Here is a 12,114-nt window from a genome sequence, read left to right as displayed (position 1 = left end):
TTCCTTTCCCCTCAGAACTTGCTAAATTCAGGCTGATCCTCATTTGTATTATCAACCTGATATATGTAATATGTGGCCTTCTTGTGCTTCATCTTACTCTTTACCATTCAGGGAACTCCGACTTTGGTTGCCCACCTTTTTCAATTGTGAGAATGCCCCTTAACTGTACCTGAACTATCTTCTCTTGAAAGGCACGGTAGCACAGTGGTTAGCACTGCTGCTTCACAGCGCCAGGGTCCTGGGTTCGATTCCTGGCTCGGGTCACTGTCTGTGTGGAGTTTGCACATTCTCCTCGTGTCTGCGTGGGTTTTCTCCAGGTGCTCCGGTTTCCTCCCACAGTCCAAAGATGTGCGGGTTAGGTTGATTGGCCAGGTTAAAAATTGTCCCTTAGAATCCTGAGATGTGTAGATTAGCGGGTAAATATGTGGGGGTAGGTCCTGGGTGGGATTGTGGTCGGTGTAGACTCGATGGGCCGAATGGCCTCCTTCTGCACTGTAGGGTTTCTATGATGATTTCTTCTATGATGATTGTTCCTTTACTCTTTTGCCTGCAAATTCTTGATTCCAACTTATCCAGAACACGTCTATTCTCATCCCAATGAATTAGATCCTTCTCCAACTAAGTATTTTTACTCTAGCTTGCTCCTTGTTCTTTTCCATAAATGACCCAAAGCTAAATGATATTATGATCACTGTTCTATAAACGTTCCCCTGCTGACAGTTGATCCATTTGACCCAGCTTGTTCCCTAGAATCAGATCTGCAATCTGTCCTTCCTCATAGCATTAGAAACATAGGGGGCGATCTTGAGCCCGTGTTCTCTGTGCACAGGAATGATGGTGGAGGCTCAAAATCTGACAAAACCCAGAAATCGTGAATCTTGCCGGTGAGATCGCGATCTCTTATTTTAACCATCCCCTTGCCTGTGAAATAATCAAGTTAATACCCGTAATGGGAAATAGGAAAAAAAGTGGAAAATCTGATTACAGAAAATTAGCCATTAACAATATTTAGGTTTATAATGAAACATAAACAAAATTGAGTGATTATCAATCTCCCTCCCATTGTCAGCTAGAAAAAAAGCACAAGAGTCAAAACTAAATCATTCCAACTTTTCTGAAATACTGATCAAATTAGGGATAAAAATATTTTACCTTTTCAAACTTTCTGGATGTCTGGGAGAGTCTGGCAATGTCCTCAAGCTCCAAAAATGAAACTATGTACATGAGCAGGCCTTCAGGAATGCGATTCAGATAATCAAATTGATGTTGACATAGGTTGCAAACATACTTGAGGACTTCATTGCCAAAAATTACACCAACATGAACTAAAATTCAAAATAAAAAAAAATAGATGTTTAAAAAATATCATTACAATAATTGTCTTTAACCTTTATTCTTTTTAGAAATATAATTTTGTTAAAGGTTGCAATATCAGCAGTGTGTCGTGTGTAAGGCCTGAGATGTGCATTATAGACTGTGTTATAGTAATTTCCCTTGGTGCCAACCGGAGCTCATTTTATAATATGAAATGAATACAGCTCAAAAGAGCACCTTTGCATTTAGGTGATTGTTTTTTTGGGAAGTTTTAAAACTCAAATTGAAGTCAAACTACAGAAACTTCAAACATACAGAATCCTGTGCCTGCTGATTTTCACCTAACCTGCGGTTATCCCATGTTACTCCTCCATAAACATTGTGCAAATATGGATCCTTTTGTCAGTCTGATTCCATGGTATTCGTGGATTGAAAAGATTAATGATGGCTAATGTTTAACTGCAACCTGTTCAAAGTTTGTAACATTGTTTGCTAATTCTAAACTCTACTGACTGCAAGGTCTGTGCTTCAAGCTGAGTGAAACCACGTCACTTCAAAACTGAATTTTTATAAAATCTCATGAACGACCCCTTTCCCTTCCACAATTGCAGACAATGCCTAATTTTAGTCCATAAAAAACTTTGGGATAAAAATTCAATTTGATCCATGAACAGGCACAGGAATCGCAATGTTTTGTTAGTGTTCTGTCGAGTTGAGGCAAGCAGTGTACAAACTTTCATTTCAGTTACTAGGGCAGTGCAAGACATGCTGCTGATTGGCTGCATGCTCTACATGGGCCGAAGGTGGTGTGTGGCAGAGATCGCCCGCATTTCCGAAAGGGAGCCTGCTCCTCTTAAAGGGGCTGATGCACCCATGTCACAAAGTCTCTGACGGAAGGCAGCAGACTACAAATGGAGAACAGGCCAGAGAGAGATTTGCCAGGTTCTCTGATGTGGTGCAGGAGGCCAAAGTCAATAAGGTCCAAAGGATAAAAGTATCATTTCCACAGGCAAGCGCAAGGAGGCTCTCAGATGTACAAAGGCGGCCACAGAAATCAATCCACATAGTTTGGACCCACGAACCTGGCAGGGTGGCACGGTGGTTAGCACTGCTGTCTCAGTGCCAGGGACCCAACTTGGGTCAATGTCTGTGCGAAATCTGCACGTTCTCCCCATGTCTGCGTGGGTTTCCTCCCACAGTCTGAGAGACATGCTGGTTAGGTGCATTGGCCATGCTAAATCCCCCCTCAGTGTACCCGAACAAGCGCCGGAGTGTGGCAACTAGGAGATTTTCACAGTAACTTTATTGCAGTGTTAATGTAAGCCTACCTGCGACAATAATAAACAAACTTTAAAAAGCAGTGCCAGAAAAATTTTAGTCACCTCACACAAATGGTTAAGGTCAATGAATGCATCATCAAACGACATCTTCCAACCATTGCATCATCAGCCTCTCAAAATGCTCAATGCGCCACAGCCCCATCACTCATCCATCAGCAATCAAGACTTATGCCTTACAATCAGACAATCCACTTCACCCTCACACACTTACCAATGCTACCAGCCTCGCATTCCTCTCCCGGGCACCTTACTGAGGCTGAACCAGAGTTTCCTACCACATATTCATACCATCATGACGAAGACCCATTTTCCATCCCCTTGACATCACTCGATTCCTCCCGGCTTCATCTCATCTGTAACTGGAACTCTGATCCATGCTTTTGTAAGGGACTAACACCCACCCTGAATATTCTTTTCATAAAATATATAGAGATAAGCTCATTGGTATCTCTTAAAAATTTCAAACTGGAGAAAGACCTAAAATTGCTGAACCTATGTCTGTATGTGACCCCAAACAAAAGAGGTTATCTGTCAGTATCGGGGAAACCCACACATCATTCTTTCTGAAGAGCCACTAACAACCTTCTGTGGGCTGCAAAGGTAAATTCAAAGAGGGCTATGCAAAGGCCATCTGCATTTCAGACCCTCGGTTGATCAACAAGAGTCTGTTCATCTGCTAAGACAAAGAGCCTCTTAATCTTCCTTTCAATTCTTAATGGTTGAGAATAATCTAGGGGACCTAGATGAGGAATACACGTCCTTTGTGAAAGGCCATGAGCAGAATGGGAGTCGTGTGACATGGGCTCTGCTTTGTGGAACCAGTAATATTGCCTTGCTGAAGTGTGAAGTCTCAAGCTGCTTTTTTATTATCTGACTAGCAACTTCACAAAGAACTCTGGCCTAGGTTGGACATCTGGCCCCATCTACACTGCTTCTGTTGGAAATTCTGCACCATCACCTACATGACGGATTCAATGCATTCCCATTTCATCGTGTGAAGTCAACACCACTGGAAAAGTGAACTATCTAGCATTGATTTTCAGCTCATCAACTTCCTTGAAGTGACATTTCATCGGACTTTGATTCTGGCCTCTGGAACCCATATGCAACAATATTTATTTTCTCTGTGATCTCTGCACTGTAAATCTTTGTTTTCTCTATCCCTCTTTTTACTGCCTGGGTGTGAAGGCAACATTGCAACCCTCCTCCCATGTTTTGAGGGTGTGCAAATAAACTAACCCTTTGAGTTCATCCAATCTGGAGTTTGCTGTAGGGTTATCATTAGAAAGTTGGGTCACAACAAAACCGAGGGGTTGGGGAATATGCCACTGCTTATAAAGGGGGAAACAAATCAAAACACCTTTCTGTTTACAGATTGGTAGTGAGCGGAAAAATTAGTGCTGTTTAAAATTAACCCCCTCCTACCCATAATAACTTGTTACCTCTAGACTTGTCTATTCTATCACACCTGGCTGGTCTCCCACATTTACTCTTTATAAAGTTGACATCATCCAAAACTGCAACCCGTGTCCTTGCTCTCAGTAACCTCGTTCACCCCTGTGCTCACTGACTTGTTGACCAGTTAAGTAAGCTTCACTTTTAAAGTTTTCATCCTTGTTTATAAATCGCTCAATGGCCTTGCCCTTCCAATCTCTGTATTCTCTTCCAGGCCCCTGCGATATCTGCATTCATGTTGCGCATCCCTGATCTTACTCAGTCCATCACTGATGGCCATGCCTTCAGCTGCCAAGGCTCTGAGCTCTGAATTTCCCTCCAAAACCCTTCAGCTATTCACTCCTTCCTCCTTCTGCTGCGTGTTCCATGTCGCTGTCATGCTGCAGCCCAAAAGGAACTGCAAATATGGCCCTCATTAGTGAACACGGGCTTTTTTCTGACAGCCCTGACTCCCTTGTCAAAGTCCAGCACCACTCCCTTCAGAATACAAAAACCTTTCTGAACTCCTCATGTTTACTACTTACATTAAGTAGTAAAGGCAGTGTCAGTAATCCGAGTACCAGACAGATCAGACAAAAACAGAGCAGAGGGCAAGGGAAGTCCAGATTAAACTGCATTTATTTCAATGCAAGAAGCCTGACGGGCAAGGCAGATGAACTCAGGGCATGGATGGGTACGTGGGACTGGGATATGATAGCAATTACTGAAACATAGCTAAGGGAGGGGCAGGACTGGCAGCTTAATGTTCCAGGGTACAGATGCTATAGGAAAGGCAGAGGTGCTCAATGAGTATTTTGCCTCGGTTTTCACAGAGGAGAAGGATCTGGGTGGATGTACTGCGGGCGTGCGGTGGACTGAAAGGATTGAGTATGTGGACTTTAAGAAAGAGGTTGTGCTGGAATCTTTGAATGGCATCAAGATAGATAAGTCGCCGGGTCCGGATGGGATGTACCCCAGGTTACTGTGGGAGGCGAGGGAGGAGATTCCAGAGCCTCTGGTGATGATCTTTGCATTGTCAATGGAGACGGGAGAGGTGCCGGAGGATTGGAGGATTGCGGGTGTGGTTCCTATTTTCAAGAAGGAGAATAGGGCTAGCCCAGGAAATTACCGACCGGTGAGTCTAACCTCAGTGGTTGGTAAACTGATGGAGTAGATCCTGAAGGACAGGATATATGAGCATTTAGAGAGGTTTAGTATGCTCAAGAATACTCAGCATGGCTTTGTCAAGGACAGATCGTGCCTTACGAGCCTGGTGGAATTCTTCGAAAATGTGACTAAACACATTGACGAAGGGAAGGCGGTAGATGTGGTTTATATGGATTTTAGCAAGGCGTCCGATAAGGTCCCCCATGCAAGGCTTCTGGAAAAAGTGAGAGGGCATGGGATCCAAGTGGCTGCTGCCCGGTGGATCCAGAACTGGCTTGCCCAAAGGAGGCCGAGAGTGGGTAGAGATGGGTCTTTTTCTAAATGGAGGTCGGTCACCAGTGGTGTGCCCCAGGGATCTGTTCTGGGACCCTTGCTGTTTGTCATTTTCATAAATGGCCTGGATGAGGAAGTGGAGGGATGGGTTGGTAAGTTTGCCGATGACACGAAGGTTGGTGGGGTTGTGGATAGTCTGGAGGGATGTCAGATGTTACAGAGGGACATAGATAGGATGCAAGACTGGGCGGAGAAGTGGCAGATGGACTTCAACCCAGATAAATGTGCCGTGGTCCATTTTGGTAGGACAAATGGGATGAAGGAGTACAATATAAAGGGAAAGACTCTTAGTACTGTAGAGGATCAGAAGGACCTTGGGGTCCGGGTCCATAGGACTCTGAAATCGGCCCCGCAGGTGGAGGAGGTGGTTAAGAAGGCGTGTGGTGTGCTGGCCTTTATCAATCGAGGGATTGAGTTTAGGAGTCCGGGGATAATGATGCAGCTATATAAGACCCTCGTCAGACCCCACTTGGAGTACTGTGCTCAGTTCTGGTCGCCTCACTATAGGAAGGATGTGGAAAAGATTGAAAGGTGCAGAGGAGATTTACAAGGATGTTGCCTGGATTGAGTGGCATGCCTTATGAGGATAGGCTGAGGGAGCTCGGTCTTTTCTCCTTGGAGAGACGAAGGATGAGAGGAGACCTAATAGAGGTGTATAAGATGTTGAGAGGCATAGATCGGGTGGACTCTCAGAGGCTTTTTCCCAGGGTGGAAATGGCTGCTATGAGAGGACACAGGTTTAAGGTGCTGGGGGGTAGGTACAGGGGAGATATTAGGGGTAAGTTTTTCACACAGAGGGTGGTGGGCGAGTGGAATCGGCTGCCGTCAGGGGTGGTGGAGGTGAACTCAATAGGGTCTTTTAAGAGACTCCTGGATGAGTACATGGAGCTTAATAGGATGGAGGGTTACAGGTAGGTCTAGAAGGTAGGGATGTGTTCGGCACAACTTGTGGGCCGAAGGGCCTGTTTGTGCTGTAGTCTTTCTATGTTTCTATGAAAGATAGAACAGGAGGTAAGAGAAGAGGGGAGTTGCACTTTTGATTAGGGAAAACATAGAACATAGAACATTACAGCGCAGTACAGGCCCTTCGGCCCTCGATGTTGTGCCGACCAGTGGAACCAATCTAAAGCCCCTCTAATCTACACTATTCCAATATCATCCATATGTTTATCCAATAACCATTTGAATGCTCTTAATGTTGGCGAGTCCACTACTGCTGCAGGCAGGGCATTCCACGCCCTTACTACTCTCTGAGTAAAGAACCTACCTCTATCATCTGTCCTATATCTCTCACCCCTCAATTTAAAGCTATGTCCCCTCGTGCTAGCCATCACCATCCGAGAAAAAAGGCTCTCACTATCCACCCTATCTGATCCTCTGATCATCTTGTATGCCTCTATTAAGTCACCTCTTAACCTTCTTCTCTCTAACGAAAACAACTTCAAGCCCCTCAGCCTTTCTCATGCGATTTTCCCACCATACCAGGCAACATCCTGGTAAATCTCCTCTGTACCCTTTCCAACACTTCCACATCTTTCCTATGATACAGCGACCAGAACTGTATGCAATACTCCAAATGCGGCCGCACCAGAGTTTTGTACAGTTGCAGCATGACCTCCTGGCTCCGAAACTCAATCCCTCTACCAATAAAAGCTAACACACCGTACGCCTTCTTAACATCCCTATCAACCTGGGTGCCAACTTTCAGGGATCTATGCACATGGACACCCAGATCCTTCTGTTCATCCACACTACCAAGTATCTTACCATTAGCACAGTACTCTGTATTCCTGTTATTCCTTCCAAAGTGAATCACCTCACACTTTTCTGCATTAAACTCCATTTGCCACCTCTCAGCCCAGCTCTGCAGCTTATCTATGTCCCTCTGTAACCTGCCACTTCCCTCCGCACTGTCTACAACTCCACCAACTTTAGTGTCATCCGCAAATTTACTAATCCATCCTTCCACGCCCTCATCCAGGTCATTAATAAAAATGACAAACAGCAGTGGCCCCAAAACAGATCCTTGCGGTACACCACTACTAACTGAACTCCAGGATGAATATTTCCCATCAACCACCACCCTCTGTTTTCTTACAGCTAGCCAATTCCTGATCCAAACCACTAAATCATCCTCAATCCCATGTGTCCGTATTTTCTGCAAAAGTTTACCATGGGGAATCTTATCAAACGCTTTGCTGAAATCCATATACACCACATCAACCGCTTTACCCTCATCCACCTCTTTGGTCACCTTCTCAAAGAACTCAATAAGGTTTGTGAGGCACGACCTACCCTTCACAAAACCGTGCTGACTATCCCTAATCAAATTATTCCTTTCTAGGTGATTATAAATCCTATATCTTATAATCTTTTCCAATACTTTGCCCACAACAGAAGTAAGGCTCACCGGTCTATAATTACCAGGGTTGTCCCTACTCCCCTTCTTGAACAAGGGGACAACATTTGCTATCCTCCAGTCTTCTGGCACTATACCTGTAGACAATGACGACACAAAGATCAATGCCAAAGGCTCTGCAATCTCCTCTCTAGCCTCCCAGAGAATCCTAGGATAAATCCCATCCGGCCCAGGAGACTTATCTATTTTTACTCTTTCCAGAATTGCTAACACATCCTCCTTGTGAACATCAATCCCATCCAGTCCAACAGCCTGCATCTCAGTACTCCCCTCGACAACACTGTCCCTCTCCAGTGTGAATACCCACGAAAAATATTCATTTAGTGCCTCTCCTATCTCTTCAGACTCCACGCACAACTTCCCACTACTGTCCTTGACTGGCCCTAATCTTACCCTAGTCATTCTTTTGCTCCTGATATAGCTATAGAAAGCTTTAGGGTTTTCCTTGATCCTACCTGCCAAAGACTTCTCATGCCCCCTCCTGGCTCTTCTTAACTCTTTCTTTAGGTCCTTCCTGGCTAACTTGTAACTCTCAAGTGCCCTAACTGAGCCTTCATGTCTCATCTTAACATAAGCCTCCTTCTTCCTCTTCACAAGAGATTCAACCTCCTTAGTAAACCACGGTTCCTTCACACGTCTGCTTCCTCCCTGCCTGACAGGTACATATTTATCAAGGACGCGTAGTAGCTGTTCCTTGAACAAGTTCCACATTACAATTGTGCCCATCCCCTGCAGTTTCCTTCCCCAACCTACGCCAGCTAAATCTCGCCTCATCGCATCATAATTTCCTTTCCCCCAGCTATAACTCTTGCCCTTTGGTATATACCTATCCTTTTCCATTGCTAAGGTAAACGTAATCGAATTGTGGTCACTGTCACCAAAGTGCTCACTTACCTCCAAATCTAACACCTGGCCTGGTTCATTACCCAGTACCAAATCCAATGTGGCCTCGCCTCTTGTTGGTCTATCTACATCCTGCGTCAGGAAGCCTTCCTGCATTGGACATTGGACAAAAACCGACCCCTCTAAAGTACTCGAACTATAGCTTTTCCAGTCAATATTTGTAAAGTTAAAGTCCCCCAGTACAACTACCCTGTTACTTTTGCTCCTATCCAGAATCATCTTTGGCATCACGGCAGTACTGAGAGAGAATATATCCGACGGTTCGGCCACTGAGTCTATGTGGGTAGAACTGAGAAATAAGAAGGGGGAAATCACTTTGATAGGGTTGTACTATAGGCCCTCAAATAGTCAGCGGGAAATTGAGGAGCAAATATGTAAGGAGATTACAGATAGCTCCAAGAAAAATAGGGTGGCAATAGTAGGGGATTTTAACTTTCCCAACATTGACTGGAACAGCAATAGTATTGGAGGGTTGGATGGAGAGAAATTTGTTGAGTGTATTCAGGAGGAATTTCTCATTCAGTAAGTGGATGGCCTGACTAGAGAGGGGGCAAAACTTAACTTCCTCTTGGGAAATAAAGGATAGGTGACAGAAGTGTTAGTGAGAGATCACTTTGGGACCAGTGACCATAGTTTTAAGATAGCTATGGAGAATGATAGGTCTGGCCCAAAAATTAAAATTCTAAATTGGGGCAAGGCCAATTTTGATTGGGGGAGTCTGTGGGAAGGCAAAGGGACATCTGGTAAGTGGGAGGCTTTCAAAAGTGTTTTAACCAGGGTTCAGATTATTCCTCTTAGAGTGAAGGGCAAGGCTGGTAGAAGTAGGGAAGCCTGGATGACTCGGGATATTGAGACCCTAGTCAAGAAGAAGGAGGTACATGACATGCATTGGCAGCTGGGATCAAGCGAATCCCTTGAAGAGTATAGGGTGTGTAGGAGTAGAGTTAAGAGAGAAATCAGGAGGGCAAAAAGGGGACACGAGATTGTTTTGGCAGATAAGGCAAAGGAGAATCCAAAGAGCTTCTACAAATACATAAAGGGCAAAAGAGTAACTGGGGAGAGAGTAGGGCCTCTTAAGGATCAACAAGGTCATCTATGTGTGGATCCACAAGAGATGGGTGAGATCCTAAATGAATATTTCTCATCAGTATTTACTGTTGAGAAAAGCATGGATGTTAGGGAACTTGGGGAAATAGTGATGTCTTGAGGAGTGTACATATTACAGAGAAAGAGGTGCTGGAAGTCTTAAAGCGCATCAAGGTAGATAAATCCCCGAGACCTGATGAAGTGTATCCCAGGACATTGTGGAGGCTAGGGAGGAAATTGCGGGTCCCCTAGCAGAAATATTTGAATCATCGATAGTCACAGGTGAGGAGCCTGAAGATTGGAGGGTGGCAAATGTTGTGCCTTTGTTTAAAAAGGGCTACAGGGAAAAGCCTGGGAACTACTGGTCGGTGAGCCTCACATCTGTGGTGGGTAAGTTGTTGGAAGGTATTTTGAGAGACAGGATCTACAGGCATTTAAAGACGCAAGGACTGATTAGGGACAGTCAGCATGGCTTTGTGAGTGGAAAATCATGTCTCACAAATTTGATTGAGTTTTTTGAAGGGGTAACCAAGAAGATAGATGAGGACAGTGCAGTTGATGTTGTCTACATGGACTTTACCAAGGCCTTTGAGAAGGTACTGCCTGGTAGGTTGTTGCATAAGGTTAAATCTCACGGGATCCAGGGTAAGGTATCTAAATAGATACAAAATTGGCTTGATGACAGAAGCCAGAGGATGGTTGTAGAGGGTTGTTTTTCAAACTGGAGGTCTGTGACGAGCAGTGTGCCTCAGGGATCGGTGCTAGTCCACTGTTATTTGTCATTTATATTAATGATTTGAATGAGAATATAGGAGACATGGTTAGTAAGTTTGCAGATGACACCAGGATTGGTGGCATAGTGGACAGTGAAGAAAGTTATCTCCAATTGCAATGGGATCTTGATCAATTGGGCCAATGGGCTGATGAATGGCAGATGGAGTTTAATTTAGATAAATGTGAGGTGATGCATTTTGGTAGATTGATCCAGGGCAGGACTTACTCAGTTAATGGTAGGGTGTTGCGGAGAGTTACAGAACAAAGAGATCTAGGGGTATAGGTTCATAGCTCCTTGAAAGTGGAGTCACAGGTGGACAGAGTGGTGAAGAAGGCTTGGTTTCATTGGTCAGAACATTGAAGACAGGAGTTGGGACGTCTTGCTGAAGTTGTGCAAGACATTGGTAAGGCCACACTTGGAATATGTGTAGAGTTCTGGTTACCCTATTATAGAAAGGATATTATTAAACTAGAAAGAGTACAGAAGAGATTTACTAGAATACTACCGGGACTTGATGGTTTGAGTTATAAGGAGAGGCTGGATAGACTGGGGCTTTTTTCTCTGGAGCATAGAAGGCTGAGGGGTGATCTTATAGAGGTCTATAAAATAATGAGGGGCATAGATCAGCTAGATAGTCAATATCTCTTCCCAAAGTTGGGGGAGTCTAAAACTAGAGGGCATAGGCTTAAGGTGAGAGGGGAGAGATACAAAAGTGTCCAGAGGGACAATTTTTTTCCCACAGAGGGTGGTGAGTGTCTGGAACAAGCTGCCAGAGGTCATAGTAGAGGCGGGTATAATTTTGTCTTTTAAAAGGCGGTTAGACAGTTACATGGGTAAGATGGGTATAGAGGGATATGGGCCAAATGCAGGCAATTCGGACTAGCTTAGGTGTTTTAAAAAAAAAGGGCGGCATGGACAAGTTGGGCCAAAGGGCCTGTTTCCATGCTGTAAACCTCTATGACTCCTCTTCCAACACCAAACACAATACTTCATACACACAGCAGGAGCAAAGGAAAGTCAAAAGCACCTCACCTGTAGTCCCATGGAGACTAATGGCAAAGCTCTTAGTATAGTTGAGTTAATATTCAGCCAGGTGTGTCTCAGAGAGGGCAACAGCAACAGTTTATATTTATATAGTCTTTAATGTAATAAAACATCCCACAATGTTTCACAGGAGCCTTTTAAAGAAAGGTTTGACACCAGTCACACAAGGAGATGTTTGTGCAGGTGAACAAAAGACCAAAGAAGGTGGTTTCAGGAAGTGCCTTAAGGAGGAAATAGAGTTAGAGAGATGGAGAGGTTTAGGAGGGAATTTCAGAACCTTGGCAATTGAAGCATAGCCA

At 44.5% G+C, this 12,114-nt stretch overlaps 1 protein-coding gene across 1 annotated transcript in view; it reads right to left on the bottom strand.

The window, feature by feature from the left end:
- The window catches only part of LOC144487851 (F-box only protein 36-like), a 58,786-nt gene that overhangs the window by 8,187 nt on the left and 38,485 nt on the right, over positions 1-12,114 (bottom strand). The window contains exon 3 of the mRNA XM_078205921.1: positions 1,153-1,325. Within this exon, the coding sequence (XP_078062047.1) occupies positions 1,153-1,325 (173 nt within the window). The remainder of the gene's footprint in view (positions 1-1,152; positions 1,326-12,114) is intronic.

Source organism: Mustelus asterias, chromosome 3, assembly GCF_964213995.1.
Source record: "Mustelus asterias chromosome 3, sMusAst1.hap1.1, whole genome shotgun sequence".
Classification (NCBI taxonomy): domain Eukaryota; kingdom Metazoa; phylum Chordata; class Chondrichthyes; order Carcharhiniformes; family Triakidae; genus Mustelus; species Mustelus asterias.
The sequence above is the reverse complement of the archived record's forward strand: the minus strand, read 5'-3'. Positions and strand labels throughout refer to the sequence as shown.